This window comes from Grampus griseus (genome assembly GCF_964374135.1).
Source record: "Grampus griseus genome assembly, chromosome: 8".
NCBI lineage: Eukaryota > Metazoa > Chordata > Mammalia > Artiodactyla > Delphinidae > Grampus > Grampus griseus.
Genome location: NC_139002.1, coordinates 72292598 through 72317104, shown reverse-complemented (window position 1 = coordinate 72317104; position 24507 = coordinate 72292598). Strand labels below are relative to the sequence as shown.

At 49.1% G+C, this 24507-nt stretch overlaps 1 protein-coding gene across 8 annotated transcripts in view; it reads left to right on the top strand.

Annotated features, from left to right (window-relative positions):
• Nucleotides 1-393: 393 nt before the first annotated feature.
• The window catches only part of ABCC8 (ATP binding cassette subfamily C member 8), a gene marked incomplete at both ends in the record, with an annotated part of 75934 nt that continues 51820 nt past the window's right edge, over nucleotides 394-24507 (top strand). For 6 of the 8 annotated variants that reach the window (XM_082660674.1, XM_082660671.1, XM_082660670.1 and 3 more), the window contains 7 exons: nucleotides 394-541; nucleotides 1852-1993; nucleotides 6278-6399; nucleotides 11894-12060; nucleotides 13719-13961; nucleotides 14851-15039; nucleotides 22483-22647. In XM_082660674.1, coding sequence (XP_082516800.1) covers nucleotides 394-541; nucleotides 1852-1993; nucleotides 6278-6399; nucleotides 11894-12060; nucleotides 13719-13961; nucleotides 14851-15039; nucleotides 22483-22647 — 1176 coding nt within the window. The remainder of the gene's footprint in view (nucleotides 542-1851; nucleotides 1994-6277; nucleotides 6400-11893; nucleotides 12061-13718; nucleotides 13962-14850; nucleotides 15040-22482; nucleotides 22648-24507) is intronic. The other 2 variants (XM_082660675.1, XM_082660673.1) reach the window with 1 other exon arrangement.

Sequence of the window (24507 nt, the reverse complement as noted above, 5' to 3'; positions counted from 1 at the left end):
CCCGAGCCACGAGGACCCTCCTCCTCTCTTCTGCACCCCTCACCCTCCCATCCAGACTCGAGCATGCCCACCCACCCAGCCTGTCGTCCCTGCTTCCCCAGCGCACGCGCGCAGCGGGGCACTCACAAGGCGGCCCCCAGCGCATCGTGCGGGCCGCCACAGCTGGAACTCGGCCCCAGCGCGGCCCGGCGGGTCGGGCTCCCTGCCACCCCTCAGGCCCCGCAGGTAGAGGAGCTGGGCGGGGTGGGAGAGCCGGAGCGCCAACGGGGCGGGGCCTGCGGGGTGGGGGCTGGGGCCTGACGGCCGGGCCGGGCGGCGGAGCTACAGGGGACAGAGCGCGGGAGGCGCGTGCAGCCAGCCGCAGTTGGAGCCCGAGCCCGAGCCCGCGCCGCCATGCCCCTGGCCTTCTGCGGCAGCGAGAACCACTCGGCCGCCTACCGGGTGGACCAGGGCGTCCTCAACAACGGTTGCTTCGTGGACGCGCTCAACGTGGTGCCGCACGTCTTCCTGCTCTTCATCACCTTCCCCATTCTCTTCATCGGTAAGCGCGCGGGGCGAGCAGCGGAGGAGGGGAGGACGGTGGTCGGGAGGGAGGAGAAGGAGGCGCTGCGCGCCGCAGCGCTCCGCGTCCCCTTGCAGCCAGGCGACCGCCGCTCGCCTCCCCCTTGGGTTTCCCTGCCCTGTGTTATGCCCCGCGGTGCCGGCGCTCACACACCCGCACAGCCCTCACTCCCGGGGTGTCCCTGAAACCGCACGCACCACAACGGAGGCTCCTGACCCAGGGGACCCCCAAGTTTTGCCACCGCAGGGCCAGAGCTGGGGTGGAGAAAGGGGAAAGCAGGGGTCTCTGTACGCGCTGGATAGGTCGGGAGGGGGTCGGGCTGTAACCTCAGAGGCGCTGTGTAGGGAGCCGGGCCACCCCTCCCCCAAGGCACCCTTCTCGTCAGCCTCAGCTGGGCCCAGGGAGGAGTGCAGCCTGAGCCTCAGAGGCTGGGTGGAGGCCCTGCGAACCCTGTGCTTCCCAGGGGCTGAACCTGACAGTGGTCAGTAGCCTCCGGCAATCCTGGGGTTCCGCTCGCCCTGATCGAGAAGAGGCTCCGCTTCCCCAGCTAACCACACCGCGGCACGCGCGTCTCCGGAGCGCAATTTCTCGGGCTCGGGGCAGAGCCGATCCGACTTAGCAGCGACCCGGACGGAGGCCACCAGCGCCCCTGACGGAGGCCACCAGCGCCCCTGTTTGAAAGCCCTCCGCAGAGTTGAGCGTCACCGCCCAGACAGTTGTGTGTGCCTCTTTCCTAGGGTCCCCTTTATCTCTCTCCAAGACCTCGAATTTCTCAAGCTAGCTAGCTCTGTCAACTCATAGGGTGTTCCCTGCCTCCCCCAAAACGTGTTAATTTGCTCTAATTAAGAAAAAAGCAAATCTTAAGATTCATATACAGCTTTTGAGAAGAAAGGAAAAATTGCTACAAAATTAAAAAGAGGAAGATGCTGCAGAAGCAAAAAGTTGCTAGTTGTTGACAAAGACAACTAGAAATAGGAAGGAAGCTTATGTTCACATGTGTATCAAAAACTGTACCAGCATTTACACTGTTGCTCTCCACCAAACGTTTATTTACGCGGTTATTTGTCACACAAGAAGTTGGCATATAAAATGGGTGCCTGCACATGTGGGCCTCTGTGGGTCCGGGGTTTCATGCAAGGACATTTAGTTCATGTGTACCAGACTGGGGCATTGTCATGGGGACACACCTCATCCCCACCATGGACCCAATGCCTAAGCACCCTCCTGGGGTTCACGAAACCTCCTCCAGGAGAGCCAGGCTTCCCACCTCTTCCTGTCTCTCCTTGCAGGATGGGGCAGTCAGAGCTCCAAGGTGCACATCCACCACAGCACATGGCTCCACTTCCCTGGGCACAACCTGCGCTGGATCCTGACCTTCATGCTGCTCTTCGTCCTGGTGTGTGAGATCGCAGAGGGCATCCTGTCTGATGGGTGAGTGACTCTCAGAGGACCCAGGAGAGTGGATCTACTCAAGGGTGCTTCCTAAAAGGCCCAGGGAGACCCCAGCTCAGCTGCATTCCATGAGCCAATATCGTTTCATTTGCTAATAAATCCAGCAACTGTTTACCCAACATCTGTGTGCCAGGCTCTCTGTGCCAGGCACTGGACAGTGAGGACCAGGCCCTGCTCTCAGTGCAGCAGGGTGGAGGGGACCCAGATCTGCACACCAAGGCCTGGTGAAATGATCCTAGAGCCTATTAGAGTGGATATGCCCAGCCTCTCCCACAAGCTGCTGGGATTACCTTCTTGGAGGGAAAAAAATCACTCTTGCTTAAGATCTTTCCTTGGTTCCCAGTTGTTTACAAGGTCCTAAGTCCTCAGCCTGGCATCCAGGTTCCTCACAGTCGGCCCTCCCTCTCTCTAGCCTCATTCCTATGGGCTTTCTCCCCATGCCCACCTTGCCTCTGGACCTCACAGCATACTCTTCACAACTCTGCCACAGCATAGGTCATACTGTATGTTAACATCTATATCTGTTTGCAAACTGTCTCCCGCCTAAGTCAGAAAGGCCTCAGAGTTGGAATCTGCATGTTATTCATCTTTGTATGCACAGTGCAAGGCACCTGAGAAAGCTCCACAGACCCTTAGGGACTCCTTAAGAGAATAAATGAAATAACGTCACAAGTAAGTACTATGGGAGGATAAAGGAAGGCAGAGTTGGGCAAGCTTCATGGCTGAGGGGACTTCTGAGCAGGATCTGGAAGGATGACTAGGGTTCTGACAGGCAGAGGAGTTCCAGAGAGGGAGGGCCAGCGGGGAGTCGTGAGAAAGGTACCGTGGGCGAGTGGGGAGTGGTGGGAGGGGAAGCAGGCAGGGTGGGAGTGGTGCAGCAGCGCGGCGGGGCTGAAGCATGAAACACGTGGGAGTGATGGAGGCTGAGATTTGGAAACTGGGGGCATCTGCAGGAAGGCTTCACATGCCAGGCTGAGTGTTTGGGTTGAATTTTCTAGGCAGTTTGGAAGAGAAGAGATGTAATCAGCACAGCACTTTTAGGTGAGAACTTGAGGGCAGGGTGGAAGCAGGGAGAGGCTGGAGGTAGAAGCAGCACTTGGGATTGATTGCAGTAGTCTAGGCGAGAGATAACTGCAGCCAAAAGTGGTGTGTCAGCAGTTGGGGGTGCAGATGAGGAGGACATGAAGCAGCCATCTCACTAAGGAAGAATGGAAGGATCGGCAAGGCTCAGTGACTGCCTGGGTGAAGGGGTGGTGGAGGGTGCTGGACATTTGGCTTAAATATTTGAGGTCCAATCCCTCTGAGCTGGAATCAGACTATGCCCAGATTCCACTCCTGCCAGCCCTGGCTCCTGCAGCTGGATGGCAGGGGGATGGGATCCTCACCCCCACCAACACACACACTGCCTCACCCTCCCACTCCCAATGTCCCTGCATCCTGGCTTCAGCAGTAATCTCTGTGATAACTGCTTGCCTTGGGCCTCCTCCTGGCTATCAAAGCCCTCAGATGAGCAGGACCAGAATGCATACTGCCACATAACTAGCAGGTGACAAGTCCGCCTCCCGCCTTCCATCCCAACACCCCTTCCAAAGCAGCACAGATGCTAGAGATGGGAGGGATGCCTTGTGAGCCCTCCAGCCAGAATATACTCACCCGGCTGTAATGAACAAAACAACAGAGGGGAAAATACCCTTCCTGCAGAGAAGGTAGACCTGGGTCTTTGCTAGCATTTCTGCTATGCCACGCACCAGCTGTGGGACTTGGGACAAGTCACCCAGCCCTTCTGGGTTTCACTTTCTCTACCTGTGAAATGAGCATCATAAGCCCTGCCTTGCCTGCTTCATAGGGCAGTGGAGGATGAAATTAGAGCATAGACAGGGTGCAGAGTGCAGAGTGGCAGAGCCCTGGGCAGCTAGTATATTCCCAGAATGTGGGAGACTGGATAGAATATGGCTGGGGACTCTGTCCTGCTGGCTGTGCAGCAGGCCCTCCTGTGTGGGGCAGCACCTGGATCCCAAACCTCTCCAGCTCAGTGCAGATCGCCGTCTCCGCCCCAGAGAGCAGGTCAGCTCCTCCATAGGCACTTATCCGGTATTTGCTGGTTTCCATCTGTGGCCTGCACCCCTGGGCAGGGGAGCATGAAGGAGGATGGGAAGGGGAACGGACATGAGGAGAAGCCACAGTCCCTGTCCTGAGTTGGCCGACTTGCCGGAAGTGTACGGGGCAGATGAGAGAGGGGAGCCGTTAAAGCAGTGGCCTTCAAACTGGAGTTTAGTTTAAGGTAAGCCTCATTTAGTGATTAAGTAAGGCATCTAACCTGTAGGGCTTCTTGTCTTCCTTTAAGTATTATTTCTCTGTGATGCTCTGAATTCAGAACAACCAAAGCAGTATAGGTTATTTAGAATTTTTTTTAAAATATAGAATGTTTTCCCAGACCACCATACACTGGAAAAAGCCATATATAAAACTTTTACCTAATTTCTTATCTAAGTCGGTGTATATTATTCAGTAAAGCAGCCAAAATCTATTTAAGTCGTGTCATAAAATACTTATTTCAATTATGGTTATTCACTGTCTTATTTCATCTTATAAAATGTTTATCATTTCTACTTTCTATTGCAAAAAAAAATGAACGTACTTAAACTTACGAAATAACATTTTGGATGTCACTTAAAAATGTACGCAGGAGTACAGAGTTTTTCAAAATTATTTCAAGGAGGACAGAGGCAAGCATTTTGAAGACCTCCTGGACAGGGTGTTGGTTGTTTCCAGTGCCCCCACGAGTGACTGCCTTGTACCTCCTGTAACAGTGCGAAGACCTCGCACTGAGACTATCCACTAGTCAAGCTTGAAGAACGTCAACGTGTACAGTCTCATTTAACAAGAAATCTGGAGGCCACCTTTTTTAGTTGGTGTGGTGGCTTAGTAATGGCATCAGGAACCCAGCTTCTCCACATCTTTCTATGCCATACTCTGTGTGTCCACCATATCTTCTCTTATGGTTACAAGATGGCTGCCCAGCTCCAGGCATCAACTAAGCAAGGAAAAAGGGGGCATGCTGCCCACAAGCCTCTTCTTTATGCAGGAGATCATCTTCTACAGACATTCCTGACATCTCATTGGCCAGAATTGGGTTGTATGGCCACTCTTAAACCAATCACTGACAAAGAAGTGTGCAATTGCATGGCTGCTTGAACCAATCACCATCCATTCCCTGGGGCTGGGCGCGTTGCTGCTGGAGCAAACTTGTGGTTCTTCTAGCGAGGAAAAAGGGAAACACACTGCCTCTATGCTATATCCTAGTCCCACCAGACCACTTGGGGTCCCAACATGGCTCTCCTCATGCCCCCCACCTTCTCCGTTGAACTCCTGCTCATCCTTCAAAGTTCAGCCTTGTGCCACCTCCTCTGTGAAGCATTCCCTGCTTGCCCACCCTCCTCTGTGTGCTCTCAGCCTTCTGTCCATCTGCAATACCACTTCCTTAGACTGCCTAGTCAGACAGTTAGCTCTGAGCATGGTTGCTTCCTTCCCTACTGTCAGCTTCTCGAGGGCAGGGACTCTTTGCACACCGGATAGAAGGAGCAGCGCAAGCAAGGGCAGCACTGAAGCAGAAGACTGGAGGAGGCCTCCTGGGAATGGAGGGGTTCCTAACCATAGCTTCACTAGAAAGAGCAGGCTGGGCAGTGCTGGAAAAAAGACTTGAGGCCACATCACCTGTGCCTTTGAATTTTGCTTTCTATAGAAAGGAGCCTTGGAAGGGCTTGACCAGGACCAGGCAAGTCGAGCCTCCTCACCAGTCGTGGAGAAGCTGAGTTCTGGGAGGGAGCTCTGGCTCCCTATGGGGCTTATCACCAGACCAGAGCCCACCTACTGAGGCCTCTGTAGGGGGATAAGCTGGTTCTAAGCCAGAAGCTTTGCAGCTGCGACTGCCAAGGCCAGCTCCCCTATGCCAGATTCTGTAAGTGTGAACCCAGAGAGAGAAGGCCATGAATTTCAAAGCCTGAACACCGAGCTCTCATAGCATCTCTGTGTGAACGCCTGGGCCCCTTAGTTGACAGGTGTGTTTGGGGTCTGGGCTGGGCAGAGCTGCCAGCATATGCTATGGAACGATACGGTTATGTGTGTTCTGGAGTCCCCACTGTGTGCTGGCCCTAAGCACGAGGCCTGGGCTACTCTGTTAGGGTACGACGCAGCTCATCTACATTTTCTCTCTCTCTCTCTCTCTCCCTCTCTCTCTCTCCGTCTCTCTTGCCCTTATCTCAGGGTGACCGAGTCCCGCCATCTCCACCTGTACATGCCGGCCGGGATGGCGTTCATGGCTGCTGTCACCTCTGTGATCTACTATCACAACATTGAGACCTCCAACTTCCCCAAGCTGCTGATTGGTAGGGAAAGGGGAGGAGTGGGAAACGGGGAGGGATAGGTACTTCCATTTGTTCCTTCAGATAATGTTTGCTGAGGACTTACTATGTGCCAGGCACTGTTCTAAGTGCTGGAGGTTCAGAAGTAGAGAAGAGAAATTCTTGCCATCGTGGAGCTTCCAGTCTGGTGGAGGAGACGCACAAGCAAAGACAGTAAACAGACAAACAAACAGATAAGTAGTGATGATGCTATGAAGAACATAGAGCTGGGTGAGGGGTAGAGAGTGAAGGCCGTGTTACTGTCTGTATAGGATGCTCAGAGGAGGTCTCTGGTAAGAGTGAGCATGCAGATATTTGGGGGTAGATGTTTCCATGCAAATGGTGCAGCAAGTGCAAAGGCCTTCCGATAGGAACAAACTTGGCAAAGAGGCTAGTATGGTCGAAGGCAAATGAGCCCAAGGAAGAATGGTAGGAGATGAGGTCAGGGGCCAGGAGAGGAACAAGGAAGACTCCTAGGTTTTGGGCCAGAGTACATGGGTGAACAGCGGTATTAGTAACTGACATGGCAAAGGAGCAGGAGTTGGGGTGTTTAGGCCACAGTTGAGTTTGAAACAGCCAGCTCAAGTGTCAGGCGGTCAGTTAGATAAACAAGTTGGGCGTTCCAGAGGAGGTCTGATAGTCACGGCTTCCTAGGTGGCATCTTGAGCCCAAATGAGGTAACCTGGAGGAAAGAGAAGGACCCCAGGACCAGAGCCTGTGGTTTGCCAACATTTAGGAGTGTCTGCTTAGACCTTCTGACACCATGTGGCCGGGGTCCCAGTCAGAAACAACAGTGATGGATGTTGACATTTACTGAGTGTGTGCTGTGTGCCAGGCTCAGTGCTAAGCTTCCTCCGTGCATTATCTCACTTAACCCCCACACTCTCCCTCTTGTACTCTTGCTATCCCCATTTTACAGATGTGAACACTGAAACTCAGAGAGGTTACAAATAATAACAGGGAACACTCATTTAGCACCTGCTACGTGTCAGGCATGATCCTAAGCATTTTACATATTAACTCATCTAATCCTCACAACTCTATGAGGTAGGTACCATTATTATTTCCCTTTTATAGATCAGGAGACCGAGGCTCAGAAGTTAAATGGTTTGCACTAGTCTCACCAGCTAGTCAAGGGCCAGAGCCAAGTTTTTGTTTTTGTTTTTTTTTAACATTTATTTATTTATTTGGCTGCACTGGGTCTTAGTTGTGGCATGCGGGATCTTTCATTGCGGCGTGTGGGCTCTTCATTGCGACACGCGGGCTTTTTTCTAGTTGTGGCGGACGGGCTCAGTAGTTGCGGTGCGTGGGCCCTCCAGTTGTGGCGCACGGGCTTAGTTGCCCCACGGCATGTGGGATCTTAGTTCCCTGACCAGGGATCGAACCTGCATCCCCTGCATTGGAAGGTGGATTCTTAACCACGGGACCACCAGGGAAGTCCTCAGATTCAGGTTTAGATCCAGGAGTCTGGCACCCAAGGAGGCTCTTAAAAAGGCTGAGACTGTGTGTCTAAGGGTCCTCAGACTGTGCTTAGGCCAGAGGTATAAATCCACAGATCTGCCTCTGTGTGAGGCTCAGTCTGCATGTCTAAGGCCGGGGCTGTACATCTGACTGTTAGGCTGTGGTCAGACCGTGTGTCATTAAGTCAGACTATGATTTTTAGGAATCATAGCATCTAATTGACATCTGGAGTCTGGAACTCTCTGTGCTAAGCCAGAGACAGCACGGTGTCATGAGTGGGTAGAGAAAGTTTCCCAAGCTGATCACAGGTCTACCTTCCTGTGTAAGGCGGGAGCTGGCTCCATCAGGATCGTCCAGATGATGCCCCCACCCCAGGGTCCCCCAAGTGAGTGTGGTTGGGGGACTAGGGGGCAACAGATGGAGAGGTGTTAAACACAAGCTTCGGAGAGCCTCCCGCGCCAGCGTCTGAAGCAGCTCCTCATGCACAGAGGCCTCTCATTAACCACGAGGCCTGGCTGACCGGTGCCCCTGGAAACACCCTGTCTGGGCATCTGGCGAGTTCATTTTCTCATTCTCCAGAAAGAGCATAATGTTCTCTCTGCAAAGCACAAATGACCACCCATGGATTGACCAGTCCTTCTCCAAGGAACAAAGACTAACTCCCCCCTTTGGTAGAGCTTTGCTCTCCACAAAGCCAGAAATTCTAGAACAGGGAAAAGGGAAGAGGATGCACCCCAGCTGCAGGACAGCAGGTATTAGGGGAATAGCTGGCCCTTTGAGGAAGCTTCTGTCCGGTCACAGGTCTGGAGTCCTGCAGAAAGGTGACCCATGATGCACCCTACATTGTCCCGCGAAGTAACCTTGTTCCTGGACCCAGGTGAGATCAGGTGTTCTGTGAGAATGTCATGTTTGAGCTGAGAACTGAAGGATAGGTAGGAACTAACTGCGAGAAGGGACAGGGGAATGCTTCAGGCAGAAGGAGCAGCATGTGCAAAGGCCCAGAGGCAGAAGATGCAAAGCACATTAGGAAATCTGGGCAAAAAATAGCAGCTGAAGTGCAGAGAGCAGAAGGGAGCTGAACTTTGAAGGTTGGAGTGACAGGTGGGGCAAGACCTTGAAGGCCACACTACAGGCGTTATTCTTTATCCCAAGGGCGATGGGAAGTCATTGAGGATTGGGATGTGTGTGTGTATGTGTTTACATATGCATAACATAAAACTTACCATTTTAACCACTTTTAAGTGTACAGTTCAGTGGCACTCAATACATTCACATTGTTGGGTAACTATCACTACCATCCATCTCCAAAACTCTTCCATCTTCCCATTAAACAATAACTGCACCCATTAAACAATAACTCCCCTCAACCCCTTGAAACCATCATTCGATAATACTTTCTGTCTCTATGAATCTGTCTACATTAGGCACCTCGTAGTATAAGTGGAATCATACACTATTTTGTCCATTTGTGACTGGTTCATTTAACTTATTATATTCTCAGGTTTCACCCGTGTTGTAGCACGTGTCAGAATGTTCTTCCTTTTTCAGGCTGAATGATATTCCATTGTGTGTGTGTGTATACACACACACACACACACACACCCCATATTTTGTTTATCCATTCATCCATCAATGGGCAGTTGGGTTGCTTCCACCTTTTGGCTATTACAAATAATGCTGCTATGAACATGGGTGTGTTGAGATCATATTTGATTAAATGTATTGCTCTACGGAGGCTAGGTTGGAGGAGGGCAAGAGGGGAAGTGGGGAAGCCATGAGAAAGCTCTTAAGGCGGTCCAGGGGAGACATGATGGTGACCTGACCCAGGTGGCCACCCAGATGGACAGAAGTCAATGGATTCAAGATAATTAGGAGGTAAAATAGAATTTGGTAATAGGTAGGATGTGGGGATGAGGGAGAGGAAAGGGAGGGAAGAAGCAGAGGTAATGGGAATTCAGAGTTTAAAACTCACCAGCAGCCCCTGTGTTTTACTACTTTCTTTCCTTTTTCCTGTTCTCTCGGACATGCACTAAGCTTTTACCGAATGCTGCTGTGTCTGGCAACAGGCTGAGGGCTCAGCACTGTAGGATGGGACTGTGGAAATGACCCCTGGGCTTAGTCCTGGGTCCTCAACTAACTCCCTGTGTGACCTTGGACAAGACACTCTCTGAGCCTCAGTTTCCCCATCTGAACAGGAATAGTAAGTCCCTGCCTAAGGCATAACGTTCTTATAAAGATCAAATCAAACCATATCTGTTACGTGTTAGCGGCAAGACCAATCTGAGACATATTTTAAAGTCTTGGCCTCAGGAGGAACCCTCGCGAAGGTCTAAAGAGGTTCTGGTGCCTGGGATAGAGTCTGTTGGGAGAGTATAGGTGTGGATGCAGGGGAATGTTCCCCCAGCTAGGGGATTCCTTGTGACCTGGAGACCTGACCCAGCTGAGGGACATCATCCCAGTCTTGAGGGCTGGGACCAGAAGCAGATGCTCCTGCCCTCTATCCTAATGCTCTCACTCAGGTGGCATTTGTCCCTCCCCAGTTCAATGTCTCAACCTAGTTCCCAGCCCAGAGCCAGGCTGGGACAGACCCCAGCTTTTGTCCCCAAGAGATGCCCTGGCATTTATGTCCTGGCCCTCCTAGGGATGAAGGCAGGGTGACAGTCTCCTTCCCTCTCTGTGATTCCTCTAGAGAGGAGCTCTAGGCATTTAGACTGACCTTATATCATATATAAGATCATATATATCATATATTGCAGAGCGTATGACTCTAGGGGGTAATTGGGGAAGGACTGCCTATGCTAAAGCACCCCCTAAAGGGGGACTTAGTTACTGCTGTCTTTTGTTGTCACCAGCTGACTGTGGTTTACTGGTGGATTTGGATGGGGGTGGTGGGAATTTACAGGATAGAATCCACAGATGGCTCCTGGTATTTATGGTCCAAGGTCTGAAATCTGGAGATAACAAATATCTTAACAGCTGATATCCAAAGAGCGCCAACTGTGTGCCAGGCTCACTGTGCTAAATGTTCTCCATACATTGCTCATGACGACTCTTGAGGTAGTACTATTATTATTCCCATTTATGGATGAAGAAACTGAAGCCTAGATGGGTTAAATGACTTACCCAAGGTCACATAGCTATTAAGTCAGAGGATCTGTGCCCAGGGGTATCTGGCTGCAGGCCCAGCTCTAACCACTATACACACTGCCTCTCAGGACTGTGACTCATTTTTTTGTATCTCTCACTCCCCAGGCTCCCTGAGGAGCATCATCATGCTGTAGTGGACTCTGGACTTGGGGGCCAGGGACCTAGGCCCTCACCCTCTGTCTGTCACTAACTTGCAGTGAGCTTGGGCATGTCACCTCCTCTCTCTGGGCCTCAGGTTCCTCATCTGTTAAATGAAAAGGCTAGATTGAAGGACGTTTAAGATCTTCCCAGCTTGGGAATTCCGCAAGGAAGCCATTGTAGGGTGGAGCCTACGTGCACAGGCTCTGGCACTAGGCTAGTCCACTTAATGGCTGTGTGACCTTAGATCAGTTACCAAACCTTTCTGAGCCTCGATTCCCTTGTCCGTTAAACTGAGCATGACGGCAGGACTTCCTTCACAAGGCTAATATAAGAAATAAATGAGATAAATATGTTTTAAGTGCTTATTTGGTATGGTGCCTGTAACTTAGTTAAATTCAAGAAATAATTCCACTATTTTTCTTCTTATTTATTGTAAAGGGAAGTTTGGCTGACCACCTTGACTTATAAGATGATTATTATTTTTGAACATGCCTATCATGAATGTTTTAATGTATGCACAGTCGTCTCAAAATTACATGCTCATATATTCACACACACAGACACCCCCTTACTCAGAAATGTGCATACTCACACCCGTAACACTTGCTTGTCCGCACATACACCTCTTCCCTGACACACTTATTTTCTGTCCTCTTCCACACAGTTGCACACACACACACGTGAATATGTGCACACACATCCTCCGTGCTCTCTTGTCTCCCCTCGGCAGCCCTGCTAGTCTACTGGACCTTGGCCTTCATCACCAAGACTATCAAGTTTGTCAAGTTCTACGACCACGCCATCGGCTTCTCGCAGCTGCGCTTCTGCCTCACGGGGCTGCTGGTGATCCTCTACGGGATGCTGCTCCTCGTGGAGGTCAACGTCATCAGGGTGAGGGTAAGCAGGCCGCTCCTGGGCTGCCACCCACCTGAGGACACACCTGGGCCAGGGCGGGGCTTCTGACCCGTGTCCTGCGCCTGGGTGTGGATCCCCACCCTCTTCTTAGCCAAACCCTAGAAGGAGTCAGCTTCTTTTACCTGCTCCCAAAAGGTGAGTTGAGGCCAGTGGGAAAAGTTTCAGGAGGAACATTCCATCTGGCCCAGCTGCCCTCTACCCCAGGCTCCCAGGGGGAGAGGAAGTGACAGCTGAGGCTGTAGGAGTCTGGGTTTAATCCCATAGAGAGGAAATAAAAGCTTCAGGTAGTGGCTTCTCTGAGTTTGTTTGATTTTTTTTTTCTTTTTGAGGTCGGGGAGGCTTATTTTAATGTATTCATATAGTTACACATGAATGAGTAAATGTGGTAAATGTGGCTGCATACATGTCTTGTTTTTAATCATTTTTGCTTGCCCCTTTCCCTCTCTGAGCGTCATACCCTTCCCTCCCCCAACCTTTATCTTCCCAGGTAACCCAGATTAACAGCCTAGTATGTGTCCTTCCATTCTTTGCTTTTATTAATATAATACCTTTTATTATACCTCTTTTAAATACCTCTTTGCTTTTATTAATATAATTAATATAATGTGTTAAGAATTTCTTCTCAACACATATAAGTATTGTTTTTTTCTTTCAATATTAGTTTTATAAAAATGGGATCATATTATACATAGTTTTTCACAGCTTGCTTTTCTCATCTAACAGATATCCCCTGTGACTCCCTCCAAGTCTGAGATGGTTAATTTCGCTTCCTTAATGGCTGCGTAATATTCCATCGTATGGATGAGCCATGATTTATTCAGCCATTACCCTATTGATGGGCATTCACTTTGTTGCCAACTTTTTACCTTCATAAATAATGGCATATTCAACATTCCTATATCTTTATGTGTTGCTGCTTTTATTTCTATGGGAGAGAATCCAAGGAGTGGATTCTCTCAAAGGGTCTGTGTATTTTAAATGTTAATTGATGCTGCAGATTACCTTCCGGAAATGCTGTAACCTACCAGCAGTGAATCAGAAAGCGCTTTCCCTTTCTCCAACCAGCAAGGGGGGCTATAGCCATTTCTAATTTGCGCCAGTCTGATGAGCATAAAGTGCTCCTTTGATCTGCATTCTCTGACTCCTCTGCTTTAGTTGGTGATTTGCAGGCTATGGAGGCTTCTATATTCCCTACGTCCACTGACCCTCACATCATCCCCTTTTTAGATGAGGATACACTTTAGATGAGATGTGTCCAAAGACACCTTGCTAGTAAGCGGAGGAGGCAGGATTCAAACCCAGGTCTGCATGACTCCACATTCTGCAAACCCTACATGAAACACAATGGCATCTTCAGAATTGTAGGAGAAGATGGTATATGGGAGATTCCTGCTCCTCCCCAGCCCAACCCACCCCAGGGGATTCAGAGTGGCCCTCGATGAAGGGTTATGAGTCAGGAGGCCCTGGCACTGGTAGCCAAGAGGAGTTGGGGGGATCCTCTTCCTGGGAATAGGCAAATGATGGCCCCATCTATTAGAGGTCAAGGGTGGGATGTCACAACCCCAGATCTTTGCTGAGGCAGAATGGAGGGTGGTGAGAAGGTGCACTTACCCATCCTCAGTGACCCGTGTGCCCCACAGAGATACATCTTCTTCAAGATGCCGAGGGAAGTGAAGCCCCCAGAGGACCTGCAGGACCTGGGGGTGCGCTTCCTGCAGCCCTTCGTGAACCTGCTGTCCAAAGGCACGTACTGGTGGATGAACGCCTTCATCAAGACTGCCCACAAGAAGCCCATTGATCTCCGAGCCATTGGGAAGCTGCCCATTGCCATGAGGGCCCTCACCAACTACCAGCGGCTCTGCGAGGCCTTTGATGCCCAGGAGGTCAGTGGGGGCATGGCCCCACCATCCATTCCCTGCCCTCTGGTTTAGAGTCACAGATGGGGACATCAGAAAGTATCAGGTCAAACCCTTGATGGGACAGTGGGGAAACTGAATCCCAGTGAGAGGAAGAGGCTTGCCCTAAGTCACACAGTGAACCAGGGACAAGTCCAAGACCAAAGACTCATAGGACAGCCACAGCTGGAATGGCCCTCACAGTTTAGCTCGTCTGGTCTAACACTTTCATTGTCCATGTGGGGAAACTGAGGCCCTGAAGGGAGGTACTGATTTCCCATGCCCTGTGCTCTTCCTTTTGGAGCCCAGTGACTGTAAAGGTGGGAATTTTCATCCATTTGGAGAGCAGGGGCATTAGTAGCCTGATCCTTACAATAACTCTATGATTTGAGCTAGGCAGGCATCTTTCCAAATCACTGATGAGGAAACTGAGGCCCTGAGAAAAGCTGTGACCTCCCCAGAGCTGGCCCGTGGCTGGTAGGTAGTAGAGCCGGTTGCCTGACTCCCAGTCCAGTGCTCCTTCACTGCTTCTGCCCTAGCATCAAGGGGAGACACTGAGGCAGACACAGCGGCACTGGACTGGCATATTTACTCCCTCATTACAGTGCTGTGCTCGCCACATAGTCCCTGACCAGCTCTGTGACCTTGATCCATCATCTGGCCTCAGTTTCCCCACCTGGACCATGTTGGGTCCCCATATGGACCCACACAACCACACACTTGGTGGTTCCATAATTTCTTCCTGGAGTTCACCTTTTTGCAGCAGATGCCACTGGGTTTCCCCAGGCAGCAGGAGCCAGGAGCATCCTGGGAGGCTGGGCCCTGCTGTGAACGGGCCCTCAGCCACTCTGACCTGGCCATGGGTCTCTTTGGACAGCGGAAGGACATGCAAAGCACACAGGGTGCCCGGGCCATCTGGCAGGCCCTCTGCCATGCCTTCGGGAGGCGCCTGGTCCTCAGCAGCACTTTCCGCATCTTGGCTGACCTGCTGGGCTTCGCTGGGCCACTGTGCATCTTTGGAATCGTGGACCACCTTGGGAAGGAGAATCGCGTCTTCCAGCCCAAGGTAGGCCACCGAGGGGTAGAGCAGGCACCCTTTGCAAGGTTTTCACTCACGGGTGAGAAAGGGCAAGAGGCCGAAGTGTGTGAGCTGTGGCTGCAACGGGGCAGCTCCTTATGATGCACAGAGCCCTTAGCAATATCCCCCTCTAGGAGATGCTCTGCATCTGGTCAACAGAAATGTTAGAAGGCAAGCTTGTGCCCCTAGAGGATTTATGGCGTCTTGCTCTTTTCACCATACCATAGTCACCATAATACCTCTCTCAGTTACGTCATCATTCGGAAGGTTGCAGGAAGTGCATTTGTTTATCCAGTGTCTAGAGCTTCTATTTGTTAGCTTTTAGTTCATGTCATCTTAACAGACTCGAAATAACTTTTCCGGGATCTATCTTCTTCAGTTTTATATATGCACAGCACTCAAGGTTCTGCAGGGCCATCTTGGTGGCTGCTGTTGTGGGGAGGAGAGTGGGAAACCTCCGTGTGTAGGGCTTTTTCTCCCTCCACTACAAATTTTATTAAAAGCTGCCCCAGTTTTATTAATATGTTAGACTTTCCCATTAAAATTTCTTTTTTAAAAAGAGTTCCATGTCTTAAAAATACTTGAAGCCCATTGGACTAGATGATATCCAATGGCCTTTCCAGCTCTAAAGATGCTATAGACTGAAATTTGTCGGACAACAGCGACAGAAAAATCTTTCTGGGGTTTAGTTTCCTTCCTTGGGGCAATAACATCCACTCTGGGGGTGAGGGTGGAGTACTTAATTCTTCCATCTGTTTCTTTGCTGCCACTTAGGTTTAAGATGGTCACGAAGTGGAAAACTTTTCACCTCTAATAAAATTCAGAGTCTTATTTTCCCAGCAGAACATCATTATAACCTTTTAACCACAAATAGACAGTCCAAAAATGATGCAGGGAATTACTAATTAGGGATCTGACTACTAATTTACGACTCTCCCTTGTGTAATGTTATTCATCTCGTGGGCCCCAAAATTGCAGATACCATTTAATCCTCAGGAGGTTCATATGAGTTTTTTCCAGAGGTATAATTAATCAGCTGAGTACTTTTGGCCGGGAATATGAGACACTCCAAGTCTGTTTGTCTGATTTACTCAGCAAATGATTTTTTTTTTTTTTTTTTCGGTACACGGGCCTCTCACTGCTGTGGCCTCTCCCGTTGCGGAGCACAGGCTCCGGACGCGCAGGCTCAGCGGCCATGGCTCATGGGCCCAGCTGCTCTGCGGCATGTGGGATCTTCCCAGACCGGGGCACGAACCCATGTCCCCTGCATCGGCAGGCGGACCCCCAACCACTGCACCACCAGGGAAGCCCAGCAAATGATTATTGAACCCTACCATTTGCCAGACCTGGGTTAGGCTGTCAGAGTATAGAGGCAATGGTTACGATGAGGAGATTAACAATAATAACAACCATTTATTGACTGCTTAATACATGCCTGGCTGTGTGCAGAAGTTATCCATTTGCTATCTCATTTAATCCCTAAAACAGCCCTTTAGGGTAAGTTTGTTTTGTAACAGTTTTATTGAGATATAATTCACATAACCATACAACTTATAAGGTAGGTATTTTAATTCCCATTCTACAGATGAGGAACTTGAGGCTCAAAGAGGTTAAGTAACTTTCCCTAGGGTCTCTCAGCTAGTTAGTGACAGAGTCAGGATTTGAAACCAAGTCTCTTTCACTCCATAGTCTGGGCATTTACAATCATGATGCTAAATTGATTATTATTATCAAGCCATCACCGCTGGCTCCAAGGATTGTGAAACCCAATGGAGGAGAGAGAAATATAAATAAAATATTTTTATACCATGTGTTAAATACTACTACTCGGAAGTAGATACAAGGAACTAAGGGAAGAAGGAGTGACTAACTCAGCCAGTGATCATGACAGCTTCGTAGAGGAGAGGGTATTTGAATGGGACCTTGACAGATGCATAGGAGTTGGCTAGGCTAAGATGGGTAGATTTCTTGTTCAATCAAGAATGTGAGGACTATTAACTTTGAAATAAATTTTATGAAAATTTTACTGTGCTTCACAATTTTTATGCTTTTAGAAAATGCTTAAATAATGTATCAATTTCTTAAAAAAGAAACTTGAGAAAGCCTAAAAAAAAAAAACTTTGAAGACCTTTTGCTTATTTAGACTTCAGTGGCTTTTGAGCTGCTGAACTTTATTTGGCCTCAAAAGAGGGGGAAAGAGACTGCTTCTCTTGTCCGCAGGAGTGTCACCTTCAGGTTCAGTCTGACCTTAGGTGACCCCTAAATACTCCATATTGATAAAACTGCAGCAGCATGGAGCCAATTGTTAATATTAGGGGGAAGTGACACCAGCCAGAGCCCTTATCAGCTTGTCCACATCGTCTTCTCCTTCCTATATTTCTCAAAACTCTTATGCCAGTCTCCTAAGAACTCTGACGGCGGATGTGTCAAAGAGATGGTGAGAACAACACTTAGAATATTAGTTCGTCTGAATGTTAGCTTTGCCTTCTCTTTTCTCTTTGTTTATACACAAACCCTGGGATTTGCTGCCCTCTCATTGGAACGCTCTTGTCTCAGTTACTTGTTGGCACATAAATCACCGAGACAGATGGCACTGCCTCAGTGGCAGCAGGCCTTATCAAATTTAATATTTGTTCCCTGCAGCCCAAATACAATCAGCAAACTACAGACATAGAAACGAGAGTTGAAAGTAAATATAGTCTCCAGCGTCAGCAACAAAGAGTCCTCAATCGTGTGGTTGCTTGGGATATGGCTTAATTCTCATTTGGGCTTCTGGGCCCAGAAAGTGGGGGAAAGGGGTCATTTATTAAAGTTACTTCGGGGCTTCCTTGGTGGTGCAGTGGTTGAGAGTCCGCCTGCCGATACAGGGGACATGGGTTCGTGCCCCGGTCCGGGAAGATCCCACATGCCGCGGAGTGGCTGGGCCCGTGAGCCATGGCCGCTGAGCCTGCGCATCTGGAGCCTGTGCTCCGCAATGGGAGAGGCCACAACAGTGAGAGGCCCGCGTACCGCAAAAAAGAAAAAAAAAAAAAGTTACTTGGTTCACTCCACTGCCTCCCGGCAGGCAGCTCTAACCCAGAGAGACAGGTGCTATTCTGGTCTTTTTGAACAAAGAAGGAAGCTCTCTAGCTACACGTCACAATGTTTAACAACCCTCTCAGTGAGAAAGCCCTTCTTTCTGCTCAGCCTGAATCTATCCTGCTGCAGTCAGCACAGCCAGGCACCCATTGTTTACTTTATTATCAGTGGCTGCCCTGTCCTCTCTTCCCTTGCCAGGATACTCACAGTTGGCAAGAATCATACCGCCCTTGGCATCTTCAAGGACAAGCATTTCTTATCGCTTCTTTTATTGTTGGAAGTGTCATATAGCTTGCTAGATCTTTGACACTCCTGTCCCCCTGCCACTCCCCAAGGAAAGCTGGGACCCAGGCTGTGCACAGCCCACAATAGATCTCTTTCCAGCCCCCTCTCTCACCCAACCCCCTCCAACAATCTGTCACCTGCCATGAATGCCTCCGATCTGTCAGGCGGGCAAGGATTTATAAAGAACTGCTGGCATCTGAAACCTGCCAGCACTGCTCTAGGCTGTGAGCTGAGTAGAGAAAAAAAGAATAGTCTGGGTTTGATCTCAGGGCCAAAGCTTCGAATGGCCTCTAAACCTCAGTGGGAGTCATGTGTAGGTTAGTGAGTGTGTGTTGTTTCTGAATGAGTTCTCCTGAGACCTGCTTATGAGTATATGCGTATGTTCCTTCTGTTTGTCCCTGTGTCTCTTGGTATGTCTCTTTCTGTGTATACCTGTGTCCCCATTTGGTCGCCTATATTTGTGGCTATCACTGTGGGTACTTTGAGAACTTATATGCATTTCTGTGACTTTGTGATGTCAGCGTGTGGGTTGGTCTCTTTACGACAATGCCCATGAGCTGCTCTGGTCTGGTGTGCGTCACTAACCCCATCTCAGCTGCCAAGATGCATCTCCAATGTCACCTCCTCCAGGAAGCCTTCCTCTGGTTGAATTAGTTGCTCCTCTTCTGTGCTCCCATAATATCCTATGCTTGCACCATCAAAGCACCCCTTTTCTTTTTCCTCAACTTGACCCTGAGTCTCCTAAGACAGGACCTGCATTGTCTGACCTCTATGTGCCCAGCTCCGTGCCTGACACCCAGGAGGCACAGAAGAAATTATTCTTCAATGAATAATGCAGATGTTACTGTTACTGCTTACACTTACTAAAAAAATTTGTTACCTACATTGTTACATTGGATTCTCATAACAACTCTCTGAAGTAGAAACCCTTAATGGCCTCATTTTACAGGTAAGGAAACTGAAGCTCAGAGAGGTTGAGGAACTTACTAAGGACACAGTAGCTAACCTAATGAGTCAGAATTCAAACTCAGATATGGCTAACCTCAAAGTCTAAGCTCTAAACCACGATGTCAAATGGTTGTGGATGGATGGCTGGGTGCCTTGGTCTGTGAGTGGTCAAAGACAGTTCTCAGTGTTTTTACCCAGGGCCTCCCAGAACTGGGACCTACAAGCAATTCACTTTATGGCCCTTGCCAAAATTGGAAGCAAGATCCCAAGTGTCCCCCTCTCCTTTAAGCTCCAGAGAACAAGGGAAAGGAGGCTTTCCAGTCATACCTCTGGCCAGGCAGGGGCAACGGGAATCAGACCTGTAGAGTCCTGGGTGCTAGGCCTACCTCTGCAACAAACTCCCTCTGCGCTCTTCAACAGTCACTTACATTCTGCAGGCCTCTGTTGGCTCGACTGTAAAATGGGGAAATGTATAGCTTCTATAAAGAGTAGATGGGGGATGAAGATCATATGCATTGATTAATTTAAAATACATTTATTGAGCGCTACTGGGGAAACCCCTGGAAACAAACACAATTTCCTCCCTGAGAGCTTGTGAAAATGTGAGACAAGGACATCTGATCTTCCAAAGCATTTACCACCCGCCAAATGTCAAGTTGTAAGTCCTTGGCCTTTTCTCTCCAGTCTTCAAGGTGCTGGGCAATGCCGGTGCTCTCACAGCCATTTGAAGCTTCCCAGGGCCTGCCTTCCTTGGGCAGCATCCTAGCCCTCTTTGGCTAGTCTAGAACCCACTTCTTCATCAAAATGTAGCCATTCTGGCCTCTATCTCTTTTATGCTGTCTCTTTGAAGAGAGATCAAATAATGACCCAATCAATGACTTATACCTGCAAGCAGATTGTCATTTTAACAGGTCACAAAATTCTTGATCCAAATAAATATTATTTCTGACCCTAGGGTGTGTGTGTTGTTAGGGGAAGGGGTCAAGGCTTTGCCTTTAGATCTGAAAAATGAGAATTTGTGAAAAATGTACAAATACGGATGAGTGCATTTAATAAATAGCGCCCATAGCCTAACCAATGAGATCGGTTGATTTTTCTAGCCCTCATTCCCCAGCGTATGTGCTTTCTGATCATTGTGACACAGTGAATGAGCGCCATTCCATGCTGCTCGAGAGCTTTCGTGGTAACTGGGGTTCTTGGTGGCATAGCGTTCCCATGAGTCTCCTAATATACTTACCCATTCCCTGTGGTTAGATATTTACATGGATTTTTGCACTCTCCCCCTGCTATAATCCAGAGATAGTACATCTTTGCACATACAGCTCTTTCCTTATGTTAAATTATTTCCTTTGGGATAAACCCCCATGATGTGCTTTGTGGCTTTATGGACTCTATTCTCCAGAGCTGGGTCTCTACAGAGGCTGGTAGAACAGAAGAATTCCAAGGCATGTTGAACAGGACCAGGTTTTTCCCAAGCCCGGATGACTACATTTTTGACCCAGAACCATGCAGGTGGGCATCTTTCAGTCCCCCACAAGTCACAAGCTCGTAGCTGACAGCAGGAGACTCAAGGTCAAAAGACTGGATGAGACTTAAGTAGTGGATCTACGGTAGTGATTTTGGCATCATACAGGTTCATGTTCACGTGTTGTTTTCCTTTATCAGCATGTGACCTTGGGCCAGCCACTTAACCATGCTGAAACTCCATTTCCTCATGTGTAAAACTGGGCTAATAATGGTACTCTTCTCATTACGTATTGTGAGCATCGCACCTGGTAAATATTGTATCCTGCCCCTTGCTTCCCTGTAAGGTCAGGTTCTTAAGCCATGTGGCCTAGTTTTAAGGTCCATTTTGCTGCTTCCAGCCATCCCCACCCTCTCACTTCTCCCTTCTCCCTTTTCCTGTTGTACTTGGACAAATGAGACAGAGTCAGGGGCTTCAGGTGTCAGTAGGACCCCCTTCTAAGAGACCTCACTTCTCCCTATATCTGCTTCCTTGCTGTCCCCAAAAGGGAGAGACCCCATGCCACAGAGGAAGGGCCATACAGTTGTAACCAGGACCGGCTCCATGGAGCTGTGAGAGCTGGTTAAAGGGGCCTGTTGAACCAAGAGACAAGATCTTCTCTACCATCAGAAAGGCCTGTATCCAGGATGTAGGAATTTCTGACTCTAGGAACAGGACTCCGCTTAGAATCCTGACCCTTTCAGCCTGCTCTGGTGTGGACATGCCATCAGGCTCCTTCTCAGCACTTTGTTCCCACCACTCTTTATCCCGCAGCAGCAGTTCCCACACCCTTCCAAATCACTTGCAAAGTTCAGGGCAGGGTCTCCGGAAGGGGAGAACTATGTCTTCATGGAAACACTGATGTGGCTCTGCTGGGGAGCGATGGACTTAATCAAGATCAAAGTTTTCCCAGGAGCTGTTGATGATGAATTTAGAAACACATGCTGTTGTTCCCTGGCATCTTTAGCAATGAAGTCAAAGTGTTTGGGTTTTTTTTCCCCCACTGCGTATCATCTGAGATCTTGCTGGAGGTGCAGGAAGCCTTACATTTAAAAGGAGGTCCCAGGAGCCCACAAGGCTGGGGCGCTTGGGTCTGAAATAGTCAATTATAGGCAATGAGTTCCCATCTCTCGCCTGGGAGCACTACTGCCATGTTTTCTGCTGGTCTTTCTCCCCAGAAGTTTCTATAGTGCACGCTGTTGGTGAACGTGGGACAAGGCCTCAGCTGATTCAGTTTTTGTAGCAGAGAACACACGTCGTGGGATCTGTTCTAGCAGTTCTACTTTCGGCTGCTCTGTGATTTGCTCTATTTATTCTTGTCCTGTTCAGAGTGAGCTCCCCTGGCCTGGTGGCCAGAAAGCTGAGAGTCATATTTATGGGCATGAGGTTAGAGCTGGGCCACATTCTGTTCACCTAAGTTTATTGATGGAAAGAGTATAGGCAACCCTCCCTATAGTTAGGAGAATGCTAGTCTGATTTTTCACTCATAAACAGTTGCCCAAGGCTTGCAAGCATGGAGGGTCCTATAATAATGGCCTCTATGGCCCAGTAACAGGTACCAATGTCAGTCATTTTGCTGGCCACGACTGCCACCTCTGAATTTCTCTTTCCAACAGACACAATTTCTCGGGGTTTACTTTGTCTCATCCCAAGAGTTCCTTGCTAATGCCTACGTCTTAGCCGTGCTTCTGTTCCTTGCCCTCCTACTGCAAAGGACATTTCTGCAAGCATCCTACTATGTCGCCATTGAAACTGGAATTAACTTGAGAGGAGCAATACAGGTACTTGAATGATTATTCTTTTCACTTCACAATAAGAACTGCATTATTTGTCCTCACGGACACTCAAGAATGATTCTGCTGTGAATTTATTTTCTTGTTACCCTTTAACAGTGTTTTGAAACAATAACCATTGCCAAGGCAGTGTGACATAGTGGAGAGTGCCTTGGGCTGGTCTTGGGAAATGTAGTAGTTCTAGCCCTAGTTCTGCCTTGGACTAGATCTGAGATGTCAACTGCTCAGCCTTGAATGGGACAGACATCACTAATCAGTCACAGCACTTTTTCCTGCTGAGTGCAAGTGCAGCCTAAGAATCCTTCTATAAACATTGTTCCAGGGCTCTGTCACCAGACAGTCTTCTTTGGTTACAAAGAAGCATGTCTGACATACCAAGACTAGATAGACTGTAAGATCTATTTGAACTCTTAAATCTTGGGTCGTGATGAGAGAGACGTACCCGGCCTGGTAAGTCCCTGGGTCTAGGTTCTTGTTCCTGTCTGCTGTGGTTTCCTTCTCAGAGTCGGTTGAAAGGATGGTCAAGGTCAGGAAGGATTCAGGGCCCCATTAGGCAAGGTGGTGATGAGCCCCAGTGTTTTTTGTTTTTTGTTTTTTGTGGTACACGGGCCTCTCACTGTTGTGGCCTCTCCCATTGCGGAGCACAGGCTCCAGATGCACAGGCTCAGCGGCCATGGCTCACAGGCCCAGCTGCTCCACGGCATGTGGGATCTTCCCGGACCGGGGCACGAACCCGTGTCCCCTGCATCGGCAGGCGGACTCTCAACCACTGTGCCACCAGGGAAGCCCCAAGCCCCAGTGTTTTCATTAGAATTTTGGTTCCACTGTTGGCATGGAGAGACCCAGTGTGATAGTGATTTAAATAGATTAAAAGTTTGTTTTGCACATTTAGTCAGGGCTGATGCGGCAGCTATACAATCATCAGAGACCTTGGCTCCTTCTGCAATGTTGCTTTGCCAGCCTTCTTACATGACTTTGTCTCATGGTTTAATGTGACTACTGAAATTGCCACTATTGTGTCTACATTTAAACCGACAAGAAGATGGGACAATAGGAAGGCCTAATGTCTTTTCAAATCATGATGCGGAAGTTGCACAGATCCTCTCCCATCCCACTGGGGAGAAATTGGCCACATGGCTATACCTAGAGAGGCTAGAAAGTGTGGTCTTTATTCTTTTTCTTTTCTTTCTTTTTTTTTTTTTTTGGCCACACCACACGGCACGTGGGATCTTAGTTTCCCAACCAGGGATCAAACCTATGCCCCCTGCAGCAGAAGTGTGGAGTCCTAACCACTGGGCCATCAGGGAAGTCCCTGGTCTCTATTCTTGACAGCCATATATGCCCTGCTAGAAGTTCTTCTTACAGAAAGAAGAGAATGGATAGTGGGGGACAGCTGGCAGATTCTGCCATACCCAGCAATTCCCATGAAGTCAGTAGAACACTAGGAAATTGTGACTAAATCCCAAAGCCAGCTCATTCTTCAGAAATGTTTCTCAGAATCATGAACATTGATTGGTCCTCTGGGAGCCAGGATCAGAGGCATTGCAGAAAAGGAACTGAGAAGAGAAGGGTATAGCCTGGACTGGAGACTGTGTCTGGGTCCAAACTCTGGTTATCTTGGTATAGTCCATGTGAGTGGCGCCCCCTGGAGTTGTATAGTGCACAGCTTGTGAAGCTGTCCATCTCCAGTGGTTTTTCATTTCCTCATGAATGTCATCAAGTGAGAATGGTAGAAAGATCCCAGGAAAATCTAAGACCCTCTAAGACTCATAGGGGTTCAGATCTAGGAGAACCAAGCTATTGCTAGTTCAGAAAACCTCTCTAAAATCCCAAACTCTGTCCAGACCC